Below are 17,492 nucleotides of genomic sequence, written 5' to 3'. Positions count from 1 at the left end.
ACTATAATTTTTGCAAGATGGCAGTACAAGTTACACTTATTTTCCCACCTCTACTCTTACTAGCTACTTCTATAGCAGCATATGCCTTCTTTGTTTTGCTCTATTTGTTTTGATAATCACTGCTCATCATCACAACGATGGCAACTCAGAATTTAAAAACACCAGCTCTTGCTCTCTCTCTCTCAGGAATTCTCTCTTTTGATATGCTTCTCTGTATGTTATATTTCACCATGAAAAAGTGCAGGGGGCTGTCAACCCACGTCCACTGTTTTTCAAGTCTTGTTTGTCTTCTCTCCAATAATTTCAGGCTAGCTACAGATTTTGTGCTTTATTTATGCCACTGATACTGTGTATAAGTCATTGGGTTCAAATCCCTGAAAGCTACTTCACCATCTTTCTCTAACCCAGTCCTTTTTCATCTCTTCAATACAGGTTGCTATAGCCTTGTTTCCTACTTTTCTATATAGGACAAGCAACTAATCTCACACAGTTACTTAATACAAGACATCTTTAAGGGTCCCTCTTCCAAACCTCCAAGGTCACCAGCTCAGAAAACCACCAAATCAAACTATATATTCAACCACTGCTTTACCAGTTTGTATCTAGACTGTCATCAGTCCCGTTCATTTTTCAACATCTTGAGAAGTTCACTCTTCTTCAGCCTGAGGTATCCTTTCTAAAGCTATATGATGAGAGCTGTTTATTCTGTGATCATAGAAAGTTTCCATCTTCCCAACTACACTCTTTCACAAGCTTTGCAGACTCTCAAAGACTTTATAAGCATAAACTAAATGTATCATCTTCACTATATGGCTGGGCTTACAGCCTTCCAGAAAGGCGTATTTATTTTGGACTGAGAGCCCTAGTGAAGCAGACGGGAGTGCAAGTGTTTTGACACAAAAGGACCCATCTTCCACTACTACTAAGGACTGCACTAATCCACCTCTTCCTGAAACAAGTAGTGATTAGATGGTCTACCAGATTAATCTAAGACTAACATGGCCTGTGATCTCTCTGGCCTTGCACAGAAATGCAGATCGGGGGGGGCGGTTTATGGAGCTTAGACCTTACTATAACTTCAGCACTTCAGAAGGTCCCTAAAGTCCCCATTTTTCAACCCCTTCATCTGCATCCTCCAAACAACTCATTCCATCTACTAATGGCAACGCAGGCAGCCCAGGGGCAGTGGACGCTGGGACTAGCATGATCAGGACAGAATTTACTTTAAAGTCTGCTTAATTGTGTTAATACTAGCAACACACTTGAAATATAAGGTCTTTGGTGCGAATACAGAGTTCTCTGCTAGTATATGGAGGGCAAATTACCAGAATTTGCCTCATGTGAACAGACCTAGAAGTGCTATAGACTGCTCTGTGCTCAGACCACATTTACTGAAGCTTCTGAACCAACAGCAACAGAGAATTTGAGCGACATGAATAAAAATCTTGGTCCTTGAAGACTAGCTGGATAGCCAGTAAGGACTGACTTCCTCAGTTTTGGCCTAGAGATTTTTCAGGTGTTTTGCAGGCTCAAACACTGAATGGATTCCTTCCCACTGCTGTGATGTCTTCCTGTAAAAGGAAAACATTTCCCCTACTTTGTGAACAGGGGATCAAGCATCACTTTAAGAGAGAACACATTTCCTTTTTAAAAAGGCTTTAAAAACCACACAAGTCTCTTCCTGACACCACCACCAAAACATTCACAATAATTAGTTAAAAAATACTTGGTTAAATACCGGTAGACTCCATTTACTTCATCCGTTTCTATTGCTGCATCATCACAGAGCGCACAGAAGTAGTGATAACTTCTGCGGCAGGCTCTTTCCTCACATCCCACAGTGGCTCCTTTCTTGCGACAGAAGTTGCACATCTAGAACAGGACGAGTTTAGCAGGTAAGCATTACAGACAGCTACTGAAAATCTTGCCATATGAGGCAAATACTATCCTCTGTGGGAAAATCAAATCTTTCGTTACAAGTTGCCTCTGTATAACTCATCAGACAAGTTCACTCCTGCAAACTCCTACCCTGGTCATTATTTCAGCCACCTTTTTGCCATCTTACCTCTATTTCATACTGACCAATTTGTAAAATGACGCAGAGAGCCATGTGAGGGCACTGGGCAACTTCAGCTCCCCTGCCCCCCAAACCTTGCCCAGATTATTTCAATACCTATTGGTATTAGTGCTTGTATTTATGTTTTCTAGGCTAACTTCATAATGAAAAGAATTCCACCATGGATGTAAGGGAGGAGGGCAGCTGAGGACAAAGCCAGTAAGAAAACCTCATATAAATAACCTTCCTTCTGCTAAAACCAGAAGGTGTTTCCCTTTACACTTATAGGTTGCATAATTTTGTTTCAGGCACTGGCTTAGTCCTTTACCAAAGTCTCTGAGGAAACTTAGACTAAGGACTTAAAGGCCAGAAAACCCAATGCATTTTAATACAAAATGAACTAAATTTCATCAAATATAATGTCAAATCAATGTTTCTAACTCCAAATCTGAAACTTCCATAAGCTTAGTAGATGAGAAGGACCAAGTACTTTTCTGCATTTTTTTTCAAGCACAAAACAGGCCAGACAACCTTCAGTACTATGAGATAGGACCAAGTGCAGATTCAGAAACTCCTTACCAGTCGCTTTCCTCTCTTGAGTTCTTTCAACACTGATGTCACATCAAACCTTATATCCAGATTATCTGGGTTATACTCTTCAGATTCCACAAATCCTGAGGAAAACAACTAAAGACAAAGGAACGATATTAAGAATTCACAGAGGGACTCAGTCACCAGTGCATTCCAGAGAGAAGAGAGGAAAGGTGTATCTTTTCTTCTTGCACTTGCCCTACCTAAGAAAGGCTGATATTTCTCTGTGTTTTTAAGAAGTTTCACCTACATTGAACAAGGAGCTGTTCTTAAACCTTTCCCCAGTCAAAAGAAGTTCCTCTGCCTATACAGGAGATTCCATATGACCTGAAGGTGAACTAAGAAAAGATAACAAGGTGAGAAAGTGAACTTAGTAAGAAGCGTGAATGAAGAAAGTCTGGAAGTCCAGGCTGCCCAGAGTAAGGAGAAGCTCTTTGGCTGACAGACCTCCACACCTTGAATGTTATCTGCCCAGTTGTTCAGCCTTATAGCTGGATGCAACATTTCTCTCATCACAAAATTCCATACAGTCCAATGCTGACAACAGTTGACTGCATGAAAAACATGCAAACATTGTACAAGGCCTGGGAGAAATCCACAGAAAAACGTATGCATGCACATTTGGGCCACTTTAATTCCCACAGAAGTGCTGAGGCATGACAGTAAGTGAGGAAGGGGAAGTTCTTAGCAACTTTTTTCTAATCATTATACATAGCTAATTCCAAACGAAAGTGAGCTACCCTTATATCAACTGGCAGGCACTGTCTGTCTGCTCAGAAGGTGATAGCTAACTGCAAAAAAGCCAAACACTGCAGAGAAGCCTAAGGCAGAGAAATTAGTAAAGTTATTGGGGGGGGAAAGGGGGGGGGACGCGCGGAGAGAGAAAAAGTTTCAACATTGAAGCAACATGATAGCCCGAACAAAACATCCAAGTAACACTGTAAAAAAAGGTATCAAATGTTTCTGAAACATTCTGGGGAAAAAAAAAAAAAGTAGTAGAAAAATAAAGATGTGAACATAAAATCTGCAAGAACAAGAAGGCTGGAACAGTGAAAGCCAGAAAGCTGTTCCAGCAGCAGGCACATCTCCTGCACTAACCAACCCTCACCGAAGGGGGAACATGACATCTGTAATTGATTCTGCACACCAAGAACCAACTCCACTAAGATCCCAGAATAAAGGGGAGGCATTTTGACAGCAAGAAAAGTAAATACATTCTAGGATCACAGCACGCTTAGAGCTTCACAGATATGTTTATATAATCAACTTCTGATATTTTTATTCCTTATTTTATATAAGGCACAGACAGGGAAATTTTTTATCTTGATACAGCAAGTGATGTGAATATTTTCCTGCAAAGGTTTAATTAACTACACAACTTTCTGTGGTCTGAGAAGCCTCATTCAATTTAGTATCTCAAGACGACCTATTCCTACTGCTAGACTGTATGTGTGTCTAGAACCATTGATCAGGAACAGACACATGTAAAAACACCATAAATCAACATGTCCAGCTGTGCAGCCGTGTCCTCCCCCTCTCCAAAATTCTGGCCAAGGCCTGTTGCCTTTTATAGCTTTTCAATCTAATATAAGCTTTCTGGTTCAGGTAACCAACCTTTTAATTCAACCACTATTATAGAGTCAAAAACAGACAAGCAGTGGAAACTTCCCCTTTAGCTCTTCTTCTCTATTCCTCTTAGGTACCGACCAACTAAAAGCCACTCACCAGACAATCCTGATGAGCTGCAATATTTCGCTCTTTGGCAATATACATTACAGAACCAGCCTCCCCTTCTGAACAAAATGCACACGTTCTTCTCACCATCTTCGCCATTATCTGGAAAACACCTAGAGCAGGAAAACTGGGACAAAACACAAAGCAATTGATGCAACTGTCATACGCCAAGCAGGATGAACAGAGGAAAGCAGAGCTTGCTAGCACTTGCCCTCTGACTGCTCCTTCACCTACCTCCCCTGAACCTTGGTGCTTTGCTCCTCCAGCAACAACTAGTAGTAGAATAGGCAAAGCCAATTCTTGGGATAGTGGTGGGATGGAAACCAGCTCCCAAGAGCTCCAGCAGTTAGAGCACGAGGAAAACTGATTTATTTCCTCTTGGAAAGTCACTGACAAGCCATAAGAGGTAATAAAAGAGTTTTCAAGCTTGCTTGGCAATACCTGCTCCAACAACAGGCCCAAGAGCGGGCCAGAAAGTCATGCCCTAGATGTGAAACCCCTTTTATTTGGAGGAGGTCAATCATTCATAGAAGTGCTTTCCTTAAGTGAGCTCTGCCACATGTGGGTCTGCAAGTCAACCGAGGAGAGAAAAATAGCTGTCCCCAAACATCTCCAGTGCCCTCCAGGAGTTCACAGAAAACAGGGAATAAATGCTAATTCCTTACTGTGAAAAGGATGTAGCAAAGAAGCATGGAGAGGCTTGCAAGTAAAAGGGGGCAGAAGACAGAGTCAGAAACAAAAGATTTGAACATTCTCTCTCAATGAGGTGGAGCTCTGCATGAGCGACATAATTTTCTCTATACCCTGGGATTTGCCCCATGGACATCTGTTCTCTTCTTCTGGTCATATCCACTCAAGTGTTAATTGTTCTCCTTCACACAGTCTCTCTTTTCCCTCAGCAGCTGCAAAATTTTAAGGCCAGCTACTTATTTCACAAAACAGTCTAAATGCTTCTGGATAAGCCTTTACCCACATCCCCCACCAGTAGTTTAGAGCATCACACCACACATTAGTAGCAGAAGTTTTACTTTGTTTGTGGTTTCTGTGCAAGTCCACCGCAGAAGTCTTCAACAATTTCCCACTCCTACTAGGTGTGATACTTCGAACTGCCCTTTGCTGGAGACGTCACCTCTGACAGCACAATCTCCTGTAGGATAAGGGTAAGAAAAGTCTGCTTTTACTTTCAAGAAATTAAGAAGATTTGAAGTTAAATTCTAGTGAGAGACAGACAGTAAGGTCCAAGTACAAAACAGGCAGGAAATCTCAGTCCAGCAAATCTCACAACCTTTCTGTGGCTTTCCCACCAACCTGTTTTCATTAGTTCCCATCTCCCTTCCATAAAATGGAGGGGGTAGCCTCAAGTGAGAAGAACACCAGAATAGAAGGGGATTCCCTGCCCCCGCCGGCTCTGCCACTGAGAATTTACTTAATCACAGCAAGTCACTTTGCCTCCACACACATTTTCTCCCCCGTCCTATCTCTTCTAAGGAAGGTAGGGTAGAGACCAATTTCCAATATCCATCTATACAGTGACCATCACATCACTCTCAGAACTTAAGCATTAAATACATATGATAGAAACAAATAGAAATAGAAATATTAGAAATAGAATAGGACAGAAAGAAATTCAAAAGCAGAACAAGCTAGAGTTTGAATGGTCTATAACTCAGGAAAAGTTTTCTGCAGCAAGCTAATACCTGGAATCGATGCAGATACATAGGCCCTGCTCAGGCCCAATTAGAGGTTCCAGCTCTGGGGGCTCTGGGAATTTCTTGAGGAAGAGGCTAAAGGTGGAGTCTACAGCCCCTGGTGTTCTTACAGACTCAGGAGAAATCCTGGTGCTGCAGGAGAACAGAGGACACTCAGTCAAGGTCAGCCTTGGGGTTACTCCAGCACCTTTGCAGGAACCCTGAAGTGGTGGAAGGACAGCTCTTGGCCATGCCCCACTGCAGAAGCAGCCAGCCTGCACCCACTGCCCTGTTTCGCTCAGTGTCCTGTCCCCCACAGGAGCATTGCTTCGGCCCTGTGCTCTTCCCTAGCTTTCTGCTAGAGATTGCTGCCAGGGAGAGGATACTGAACTAAACGGGGCAATGGATCTGGCTGGCTGTTCTCAAGTGAGAAGGGAGTGGCTAAGGGCATGGTTCCAGTTCCATAGTCTAATTACATTTCACCTAAACAACCCCTTGCTTTTGCAGGTCTTAAGCCTGCTGCTCACAGATTCCATTCGACACCCCAGGATCTGTCTGAAAAGGCAAGAAATCGTTGTTCCTTATTCAGCTCCTCCAGTAACACTCATGACAGCATAGATCTGTTATTCTTTCTCCTTTTGCCTCTTTTTCAAGTTGAAGAGTCTGAAACTATTTAGTTGTTCCTTGTACAGAAGCTGCTCCACATCTTTGATCATCCCTGTCACTTCTCAATCTCTTCTCTACTCCTGCTATGTTCCAAGAGGAGCAAACAGCCTTCAAAAGCGTGGGCTACCATTTACAATCCAAAGTCACAACGGTGCTCTGTATTTTTCTCTTCTTTTCTTAATAATTCTTAATATTTCAATCACATTTTAGACTGCTTCTGAGCATGGAGCTGACACTTTCATAGAACCACCTATTATAGTCCCCCAGATCTCTTTCCTAAGTGGTATCAGACAGTATGGAGGGCATCAGCGTTGATTGTTGCTCTGAAACATGCATCATTTTCCACTTATCAATGCTGGATTTTCACCTGCTACTTTATAGGCAAATCACTCACTGTCACAAAGTCCTTCTGCAACTCTTCACAGCCAGCTTTCACTGTCACAGAAGCAGACTGTGGAACTCTAAGGTGACTAACTCATCTGTAAGCTAAAGGCCATTCCACTGCCCTCCACTAATGACAGAGCAAATGAAGCTGCGAAACAGAAGACAGAGCAGAAGCAGCTCAGGGAAAGAAACAGTCACGTGCCTTCGTTTGCTTCCCTGGTACCTACAAGCAGTTTTTTGGTGGGTTTTTTTGTTGTTTTTTTTCTCAGCAGTGACAAAATGGAAGAAAACAGAAAACGAAACAGAAAGTAGAAAGGGACAAGAACATTGCCAGTAAGTGCACAAGGATTATGCCACTTCCAAATACACCTTGCTGAAACGTTACTAGTTTGTCTAAGTATTTCCTCTCCAAAACCAATTCTGAAAGCATCCTTGCATGTAAATACACACATTTTACACAGCAGGAAACGCACGCACTTGACATATCTGTAAGGAAGTAAGGAAAAGTACCCAAGTCCCCTGACTTCCAGCGTACTACCGAAACCCACTGCCCTAGCTCCTGCTCTGCTTTCCTCTTCACCCCAGTATAGCAAAGGATTTGATCTACTAAAATAGAGAGAAAGGAGGAAATTACACACCCACTACCCCACATTCACTGTGTCCGTTTGCACCTTCTGGGGAAAGAAGCACTGCTGGTCATATATCAGCTGGGCATGACCTACACAAGGCCCCTCCCCATTCTCCCCCTAGTCATTAGCAGCATAAACACACACAGCCTTTGCAAGGCTTTCAGAACAAAACCAAAGAAACGTCTCTTTCTGATCACTGTTCACTTGCTACAGGAAAAATATTTGTAAGAATATAAAAAATCATTTTTTTTAGAAAGGTATATGTTAACATACCCAATCCAAGTGATGGGGGTGACTAGAGGGTTCCTCATTAGATCTAAAAACTCTCACCTACTCACATGATCACAGAATGGTTTGGGTTGGAAGGGACCTTTAAAGGTCATCTAGTGCAATCCCCCCCTGCAGTGAGCAGGGACACCTTCCACTAGACCAGGTTGCTCCAAGCCCCATCCATCCTGGCCTTGAACACTGCCAGGGATGGGGCATCCACAGCCTCTCCGGGCAACCTGTGCCAGTGTCTCACCACCCTCAACGCAGAAGATGTCTTGCTTATGTCCAGTCTAAACCTACCCTCTTTCAGTTTAAAACCATTGCCCCTTGTCCTGTCACAACAGGGCCTGAGACAAAGACTCGGTCTTTCTTGTAGGCCCCCTTTAGGTACTGGGGGGCTGCTCTAAGGTCTCCCTGGAGCCTTCTCTTCTCCAGGCTGAACAACCCCAACTCTCTCAGCCTTTCTCCATAGCAGAGGTGCTCCAGCCTTCTGATGGTTTTCGTGTCCCCCCTCCAGACCCGCTCCAACAGGTCCACGTCTGTCTCGTGCTGAGGACCCCAGAGCTGGACGCAGGGCTGCAGGTGGGGGATGTTCGGACCTGTATTGTTAGAGGTTCTCAATCGCTCCCTGACGCGCTTCACAGAGCAACACCTTACCCTCTACTGACACACCGCCTTCCAGCATTTTAAACTCAGCAATCTCATTTTTAAAAAAGACTGACAGTTCCCGCTTTGCTACCGCTAAGCGCCACAGGGCAAAACTTGAGGAAAAAGGACGGCGGGATGGACTTTCCACCGATTTGGACGCCTGGGTGCTGCAGGCAGGGCTGGGATGGGGCCTGCTGAGGTGATGTCTTCCCTCATACCCCAGTATTTTGAGGCCTAGCGAGGCGAGTTATCACCTCAGTGGGCCTGCCTCGGCCCTGAGCCTCCCGGGGCGGCAAAGCAAAGCCGCCCCGGGAGGCTCAGGGCCGAGGCAGGCCCCGCTCCCCGGGACCCTCCGCCTGAGAGAAACCCGCGGCGTCCCTCACAGCCCCGGCCCCGCTCTCTCCCCCGAGCCCCAGCCGGACCCATTCATTGAGACGCCGGGGGTGGGGGGGGCACGCCGAACACCGTGTAGCCCCGGTTCGCCCCTTCGCTCCGTTTCCACCCTAAAACTTACCTCAGGGCGGTGGGAACCATCCACCCCCGCTTCCTCACAGCCCGGCCCGCGATGACAATCACTTCCGCGCTCGCGCCGGCGGTTTACCTTCCACCCCCCCACCCCCCTTTCTTCTTCCCCTTCCCCAACTGTCCCGCGCGGAAGTGGGCGTGCCCAGCCGCCGCATGGAGCATGCGCAGTAGGTGACCGCCGATTGCCGGGCAGGGAGGGGAGCGTAGGGAGCGGGGCTCTGCTGGTCACGTGACGAGGGAGAAGCGCTCGGCCCGACCCCGGCGCTTTCGGGCGTGGCCGGGGCTGGGGACCCCGGTTCGATACCCGCGCCCGGCATTCCCGAATTCCCAAGGGATTTCACCACGGGGAAGGGGACATCTTGCATCCTCCCACCGCCCCCCGTTCATTTTTTTGCACGACCCTTAACCAGGACGGGGGAACGACAGGTGAGGGGCCCCGATGTGACAGGGAGGTCGCGATCTGTGCCCAATACGGAGCTGGCAGTGTGACATCTGACCAAGCAGCTAATTCAAGAGACGGGCAGGAAAAGCCGGGACAAGGCGCTGTGCCTCCCGCAGCCATCAGGCCTTTCGTTTAGTCGGTCCCTCCACGGCAGAGGAAGAGGTGGCTGCAGCACGCTGCCTTCATACCCGGCCATCGTGGTACTCGCCCAGCGCACGAAGGACCGGAGCGTCCCAGTGCCGCTGGTCAGCGCTTTCCTTGGTCAGGAGGTCAAAGACAGGTTCATCCTCGGGTAACCGGGGATGCAACACTTCTTACCGTGCCAGCTCCTCGCTGCGGGGCTTTGCTGGTGCTTCCTTGCTTGTAAGCCTGACGGTTCACATGTAGGCTGATCCTCTCCAGCTGCCCGCTGCCTCTGTAAACAGATGATGAGCGCGCACCAGCTAACCGCAAAAGCATTAACCAATGCTGGGAGAAGCTCGTCGCTCTGCAGGTCTCAACACAACGCACACCACTGAGAGATTGCCTCTTCCTGCTTCACCCTGGTGCAATGTTTCTGCAAGCCCTTTGCACATCAGCCACTCGAAGCTTAAGGTGAAACAGTGCCAGCGAGACCAAGGTTTAGGCCTACGTGAAGAAGTTCCTCTGCCTTGCGCGGGATAATTAAACAAACCCTAGATTTCCACCCCCATACAGCGCACCAGCCACAACATAACAAGCACATTCTGGCCCACCCAGAGGCCAAACCGAACACAACATGGAGCTTTTTAAGATCAGTTCCCTTTACCGGCTAGAATAGCTTTGGCATTTCAGCACTGCTGGTGTTATTTCAGCTGGTGTCCCAAATCCCTTTGCGCCTGCCCAGATGCAGCATTTGAGAGCTAAGGTCAGCCCCTGCGTCCAGGCTTGCAATTAGATTGCATCTATTAGCCAGATGCTGCTACACAACACCAATTCCCAAATTTATTATCTAGATGGTACTCAAATGAGTAAACTGGATTCAAGCACCCTCACAGGTGCGTAACTCTTAAACTAGGAAAATTTTCCTAACACAAGTCTGTTCTTCAACACAGAAAAAATAATTCTCTGTGGAGGAAAACCAACTGCAAGTCCCTTGTGATCTCTTCTTCCAAACCCCTACTCTACAGAGCCATATAGTTCTGCTGAAATAGGTGGAGCTGGAAACGAGCACTCAGTGATTTTCTGGCAAAAAACCAAGTCATCAGTGTAATGTGCTCCAGTCCAGTTTCTTTTATACCTATGCCACAGGTGATCTTCAGCTGTCTTTGCATTTGTATGCTCACTTTGGGTGCCAATATTTACTTCCCTGTAGGTCATGGAGCCCTTATATGTCTTCACATCCCTACTGTCCCTCTGTTGGGACAGTCCTGCTCACCGTGAGAGTCACCAACATCCATGCTGCATGGCTGGACCACACCGTTTCATAGGAACAAGGTACCACCCTGAAAAAGCCTAAACTGGTTTCAGAATTCCCCCCGAATCCACTGGTCCTCTATCAGTGTTGTAAAACCTACGCTCCCCTGAAGGTCAATAGAAACTGTGACTTCTGGGAATTTCCAGAGCTCTGCTCCATGTCTCAATGCAATTAATTCCCATCAGGCACTCTTCTCTTTTAATACCCCTGACAGGCTGACAAGTCCCAAATGTGTCATTCCACAGGCACTTTTGAGTGTTTCACTTGGAACATTTCCACCTATTCTTCCATCAGTGCTTGTGCTCGGTGCTTTTACATGATATTCTGCTAAAGCAGGGGTCGCACGAGGGACTACGTTCAGAAACATGCTGTGTAAAGGCAAGCAGAGGAACTGACAGCTGAGCAGCGAGCAAGTTCAGATAAGCACTCTCGCATGTCTACGCAACTGCAACAGCCATTACCCGCAGAGGATACCTGCCAGCCACCTTCGGCAGAACCCATTCTAATAAAATTACAAAAACAGGTGGAAAACATACCTTGTAAGGTAAGTTTACAAGAGGACAGGTTACGATCTCTGGTCTGGTATGTCAGATTCACAAGCAGCGAAAACATCAGACTGCGAGGGGACTAGAAGCTGGGTTGTAACCGCTGTATCTCGTGTATCCTCACATGGAGGAGAATGAAGAAGCACCAGCCCAAAGACAGACCTGATACACACCACTAGCCCAAAAGCCCTGTCTCATACACATAGCTACCGTAAAATCCATGCTGACAGCAGGCTCTCGGATAGCTGCAGACCACACAGAGCAAGTGTGTGCTTTATCTTTTGAAATATCAACAGCAACATTCTGCAGCAAGAAACAGAGCTTTTCCTCACCAGCCCAGTACCATAATTCCTACCACTGAGCTGGGAAATATAATCAACAGCAGTAAAATGTACATTTTTTCCCCCTTGATGCTTTAATGACATTCCCATCTGCTTTGCCACATCCAAGTTGAGCCCAGAGACACGTATTTTCCACGCCCTCACTTGTTTAAAAGGCTTACACCAGTGTTGGATTACCAGTGGGCTTGCCACGCAGTTCGGCACGTCTCTGGAGATTTTTTACATTGCACAACGTTATGCTAAGGCATATTGCAACTGAGCAGAGACAGATCTTTGATGAAGCAAGAAGCAACCGAGCTGAATGCTGACTGCTGCTAACATGGTGGTGCTCCTCAGTGACAGAGGGGTGGAAGGGGACAGATAAGGGCAAGAATGGGTGGCTCTGACCCTTTGAAGGGGTACTGCACCAACACTGGGGGTAACCCAACTCTTTTGCATTTAGCCCTGAAGATGCATGATGAAACCACACACAAACCTGTAGTGCGACAACTGGGACAAAAGCTGAGGAGGGGTTTGCTTGATGGGTATGTCAAGCTCTCAAACAGGGCTGTGGGACAGAAGAGTTAAGGTTTCACTGCGAGCAGCGTAGTTCACAGGTCTGTTATCTCTGTTAAAAGTCCATTTAACAGGCTTAAATTCGTCGTGCATGCTGAGACTGTTGAGAAATTCCAGACCATCGTGTGTTGCAGCACAAACCCATGTTTTTTAAGCTTGAAGCATCCAAAACAAACTCAAAAAACAGCTTAGGGCCACAGGTACCGTGTCTGTCCACAGTTACACAGCAGAGATGCAACCCAATTAAAAGAGAACTAACCCTAAGCCATCTGGACAGAAACCATCCGCTGCCTCTTGGCCTGAGCACCAAGAACTGGTTCCTGCTTCTCTTTCATTTTGCAGTATAGCTGTAGGCTTCAAATCTCTACTCCATGGCCATGGCAGTCTCTCACAGGCATGTTTCGCTCCCATATACAATTGCCTAGATCATCACTAACTCTTGCAAACAGTACGTCTCTCTGCTCTGTAAAACAGGAAATCCAGTGACAAAATCTGCTAATGGCTGAGCAAATATCATCAGACAATTCTGCATGATCTGCCATGCACAGCCTCCCACAAATTCAGGAAGTGAAGGTAAGGTGAACTGCAGGGCCAGCTTCAAATCCACCTGTGACAGATGCACTCGACTCCTTGACCAAACTCGTGGTAGTGTGGTTCAGTCTCCAAAGGAAGCAAAGGCCTCGGCCATAACGGGGCCAAGAACTTCTCTAGTTCCAACCTGTTCTCTGAAAACCCACACAGGAACAGGTTGACATGGTGAGCATCGATGCATGTGGGCTTGGAAACTGGAACACTAACCATGCGATTAACACATGAATAGCAGGTGGTTCTTCCAAGACTCATTTATCAAGGAACAAAGAAAGTTGTGGGTACGAGGAGTCTCATGCATTCCTTTTCACTGTGTGTAATTTGACTACGAGCCAACCACTTTGTTCCATAAATATGACAGCCTCAGTGAGCCACCTTTGAGCTCTCCCTACTAAGCAGCTGGCTGCACGGCAGAGATCGCCCCTTGAGCTGGGACGCCTCTCAAGGTTACTCCTCGAGGCTGAGAGACCCCTTACCAACTGCAGATCTTTGGTAAGTGACTGGTATCACACATAACCTTCTATTGTAGTGCACTAGATTTTGTATTGGTAAGTTTGATTTTGTGTTGGTAACTCTGAATCATTATTGTACACTCCGCAGTAACAGAGTGAACCTTGCCATCAAACTTTGTTAAGTCTCACTTCTACAACACCTTACTTCAATAAAACCACTTTTGCCAATACCTTTGGTGGTGGTTCTTCAAGTGGTCTAAATCGTCCATCTGTGACACCACGTTCTTTGCACAAGGCTCCAACACATTCAAAAGCCACACAACTGCACACCCATCCCTTGCTCCATTTCAGAGCTGCCTCCTGCAACTGCACTTAGTGTCACCTAATGTAGCTTGTTTCTCTCTTACCACCAAACCACATGGCAAGGACTTCTGTGGCCCACCTGTCCCACACTATACAATATGGCACTGAAATGAGGCACACTGGATTTCTCAAGGATTTCTCTGTGTGTCACAAATACGGACAGGGATGCAACCCAACAAAAACCAGTCATTTCTCTCCTGCAGCAGCAGGACTTGCCCCGCTCATTTTGTAGCACAAACACAGCTCTGCAAAACTGTTCTAATAAATCTCATCTCTGTTCGAGACTATCTGTCCCACTGGATCCATTAGGCTTGGGTATATCTTAATAATTCTTAGTCCCCCAAACAGGCAGACTTGCATTCATACTGAGTTTCAGAAAACTGAGTTTTGCTAACTTGGCATTGTGGAAGGGCACAGAAAACATCAAAGTCATGTCTCTGCTGCAGATGGAACAGAAGCATGAGTTCTTCCAGCGCACTGTGAACTTTCCTTGTGAATGAAAAGAGGGAGGGAAAAAAGACGAGGAGCACAGAAATTATCTAGGAAAAGTCTGATGCATGTTCTTATGACAAACAGTTCTAATTCTGTAAACTAAAAAAGTAACATTTAAATGTAAATTTAAAAAACGATCAGGTGAAAGGCATTTTAGTGGAATGTAATTAGCACCACAGACTTAAGTGTACTGTTCACCGTGTAGTAGTCCCTTTCAGCATATATATATCCACGTACATGATGTGTTGACAGCAGGAAAGCTTTGCCTATAAGGTTTTTTTCCTGCACTTCTGAACTCCACACTGACAGGAAATCTCTGTCTCTGGCATGCTACCAGCTTCATAACCATAATCCCACGTGAGCTCGGTTCCAGCTTTCACATGCCTAAGAAATAAAACACTCAGTCAATTGGTTTGAACTAAGTGAAACAGTACTGTGCTTACAGTTTGTCACCAACAACTCACATGCAAACCCCCAAATCATAGGGGGCAGGGAAGATCACACATACAGCTTGTTGGGAGAGAACCAAGAGATATAAGCAGTCTCTGGCACACGTATGCTGCTTTGCCTACCAGAGCTATGAACAGTGCAAATACCTACACATAGGAGAAAATAATTTATCAAGCAGTGTGATAGGGTCAGAGTCTAAACAACCTGCTCTAACTTTGAGGCTAATTCTGGGAAACAAAAATCAAACAAAACAAAAAAAAAAGGAAAAAATGCATAAGTGAATACATCTAAATGGGAACAGAGTTTTGTTCTTTCTACTACGTACAGTGCAACATTGAGGTTTGAATAGATCTCTAGATACACTGGTGATAAAGGCTATCATCTTCGGTATGACAAGCTATGTTTTAATGCAATTGCACTACGTATATGCACAAAGCCTAAGACTCATAATTAAACACATGCTCCTCATGAACCAGCCACTCTGACAGTACAGGAAAGAGAAGAAATTTCTAAGGTAGGAAATTCATTGCCCAAAATGTATGCCCAATTAAATACCTGAGACTAAGATGCTGTCCCAGTTTCGGCTGGGATAGAGTTAATTTTCTTTCTAGCAGCTGGATTAGTGTTACGTTTTAGGTTCAGTATGAGAAGAATGTTGATAACACACTGATGTTTTCAGTTGTTGCTAAGTAGTGTTTAGCCTAAGTCAAGGATTTTTCAGCTTCTCATGCCCAGCCAGCAAGAAGGCTGGAGGGGCACAAGGAGTTGGGAGGGGACACAGCCAGGACATCTGACCCAAACTGGCCAAAGGGGTATTCCAGACCATGTGACGTCATGCCCAGTATATAAACTGGGGGGAGTTGGCCTGCAGGGGGGATCGCTGCTTGGAAGCTAACTGGGCATTAGTTGGCGAGTGGTGATCAATTGCATTGTGCATCACTTGTTTCGTATATTCCAATTCTTTTATTATTATTATTGCCATTTTATTATTGCTATTATTATCATTATTATTTTCTTCCTTTCTGTCCTGTTAAACTGTTCTTATCTCAACCCAAGAGTTTTACTTTTTTTTCCCCGCCAATTCTCTCTCCCATCCCACTGGGTGCGAGGGAAATGAGTGAGCATCTCTGTGGTGCTTACTTGCTGGCTGGAGTTAAACCACGACAGATGTTGAGGGACAGTACAATAAAATATGAGTATTAAAAAGAGAGTAATTCTCTCATATTTCTCACTGGATACGATATAAGGGACATCCAGTGAATTACCAGGCAGCAGGCTGAGAACAAACAATGAGGACTTTTCAAACAGCACATAATTGCAACCTGGGACTTGCTGCCTTAGGATGTTCTGGAGGCCAGAAACGTACAACAAATAAAAAGGTGACTGGCAAGTTCACGGAAGATACACAGTTAAGCTCGATGATCCAGACGCAGTCCTTAAGGTAGAACAGTTGTAAAAGGGTGATTGCCAGAAAGCAGGAAGGCCAACCAGGGGAACCTTTCCTTCAACAATCTTCTTCCCTAAGTGTCTTCTCCTGACCACTATTACCTCTTTCCACTGGCCTCAGTCCCCACTACACTTCTTTACTGAGTACCTGAGCAATAAAGACTCTAGCTAAAACAAAATCTTTTTTTCTGACATATTTCAAAACATTGTCTTCACAGTTCTTGGAAGCCCTCCTCACAATGCAATCCACAGCATCTGTGTCAGTATGAACAGGGTTGCAAGGCTCTGCAGAGGATCAGTGTCCCTTGGGGTTGGTTTGTCTGGAACGAATCTTATCCTCTCCATTGTAAGTTCACACCTAGTACTCCTGCTATCATGTGTGTCAGCTAGCTCCATTCATACAATTAATCTTTCCCCTCCTGGGTTTAGCTGCCACCTTCTTGTGTCTCACCGGCACTAGCTCTCTGCACCTCCCCTTCTGTCATCCGCTAAGGGAAGACCCATATCTTTTGCTTTCAGAGGAAGTTTTCACCTCTGAGTATCCTAGTGCCACCCGCCTAGGACATGCTGGGCTACACAAAGTCCTGCTTCTCTTGGTAGCTGCGAGGAGGCGGCCTGGAGCCTCAGCCTTAAGACCCTGTAGGGTCCAATCCTGCCCTATGGGACCCAGATCAGCTGGTCATTCCTTGAGACACAACACTGGGATCAGTGAATCTTGGCTTTCAAAATGACCATGCTGAGTTAAACCTATTTTTCCACTGAAGAAGATTATTGCTGAAGCGGACACATCAAATTAAGCTTCCTCAGTTTACATTTCAGTGCAAAACCGATTAGTGATAATCAACAGCTGTATTCCTCCAGTCTTTGGTGCACAGTCAGAAGTCAGTTTTATAGTAGAAGGTAAGAAAGTAGTTTTATGGTTTCATGATCTAAGCATCTGCCCCCCCTTAGCATAATTTTTTCCTAATAACTGAGCACTGCTTTTTCCACTAGTGCCTTGAATGAACACCATTAAACTTCCAAAAATTCACCTGTTTGTGAAGAACGCCACCCACGGGAAACTTCTGTTGTGAGTTTCTACAAACACACTCTGTGCGAAGAGATTTGGGCAGCAGCTGTGCTGTAAAACAGAATATTTGAATTAGAAAAAGTGAAACACCTTGTCGTTGGCTGAATAACCTATTTTGTGTCA

The 17,492-nt window shown here is 45.6% G+C and overlaps 1 protein-coding gene across 1 annotated transcript in view; it reads right to left on the bottom strand.

Annotated features, from left to right (window-relative positions):
* Positions 1-17,492, bottom strand: part of LOC104311767 (SET domain bifurcated histone lysine methyltransferase 2) — a 48,771-nt gene that overhangs the window by 12,788 nt on the left and 18,491 nt on the right. Inside the window, exons 15-21 of the mRNA XM_069802341.1 lie at positions 17,332-17,420; positions 14,675-14,788; positions 9,952-10,048; positions 5,410-5,423; positions 4,373-4,508; positions 2,636-2,743; positions 1,739-1,872 (exon numbers count right to left, since the gene is read on the bottom strand). Coding sequence (XP_069658442.1) covers positions 1,739-1,872; positions 2,636-2,743; positions 4,373-4,508; positions 5,410-5,423; positions 9,952-10,048; positions 14,675-14,788; positions 17,332-17,420 — 692 coding nt within the window. The remainder of the gene's footprint in view (positions 1-1,738; positions 1,873-2,635; positions 2,744-4,372; positions 4,509-5,409; positions 5,424-9,951; positions 10,049-14,674; positions 14,789-17,331; positions 17,421-17,492) is intronic.

The sequence above is a fragment of the Haliaeetus albicilla genome, chromosome 15, assembly GCF_947461875.1.
Source record: "Haliaeetus albicilla chromosome 15, bHalAlb1.1, whole genome shotgun sequence".
Lineage (NCBI taxonomy): Eukaryota > Metazoa > Chordata > Aves > Accipitriformes > Accipitridae > Haliaeetus > Haliaeetus albicilla.
This window is presented reverse-complemented; position numbering and strand designations above follow the sequence as displayed.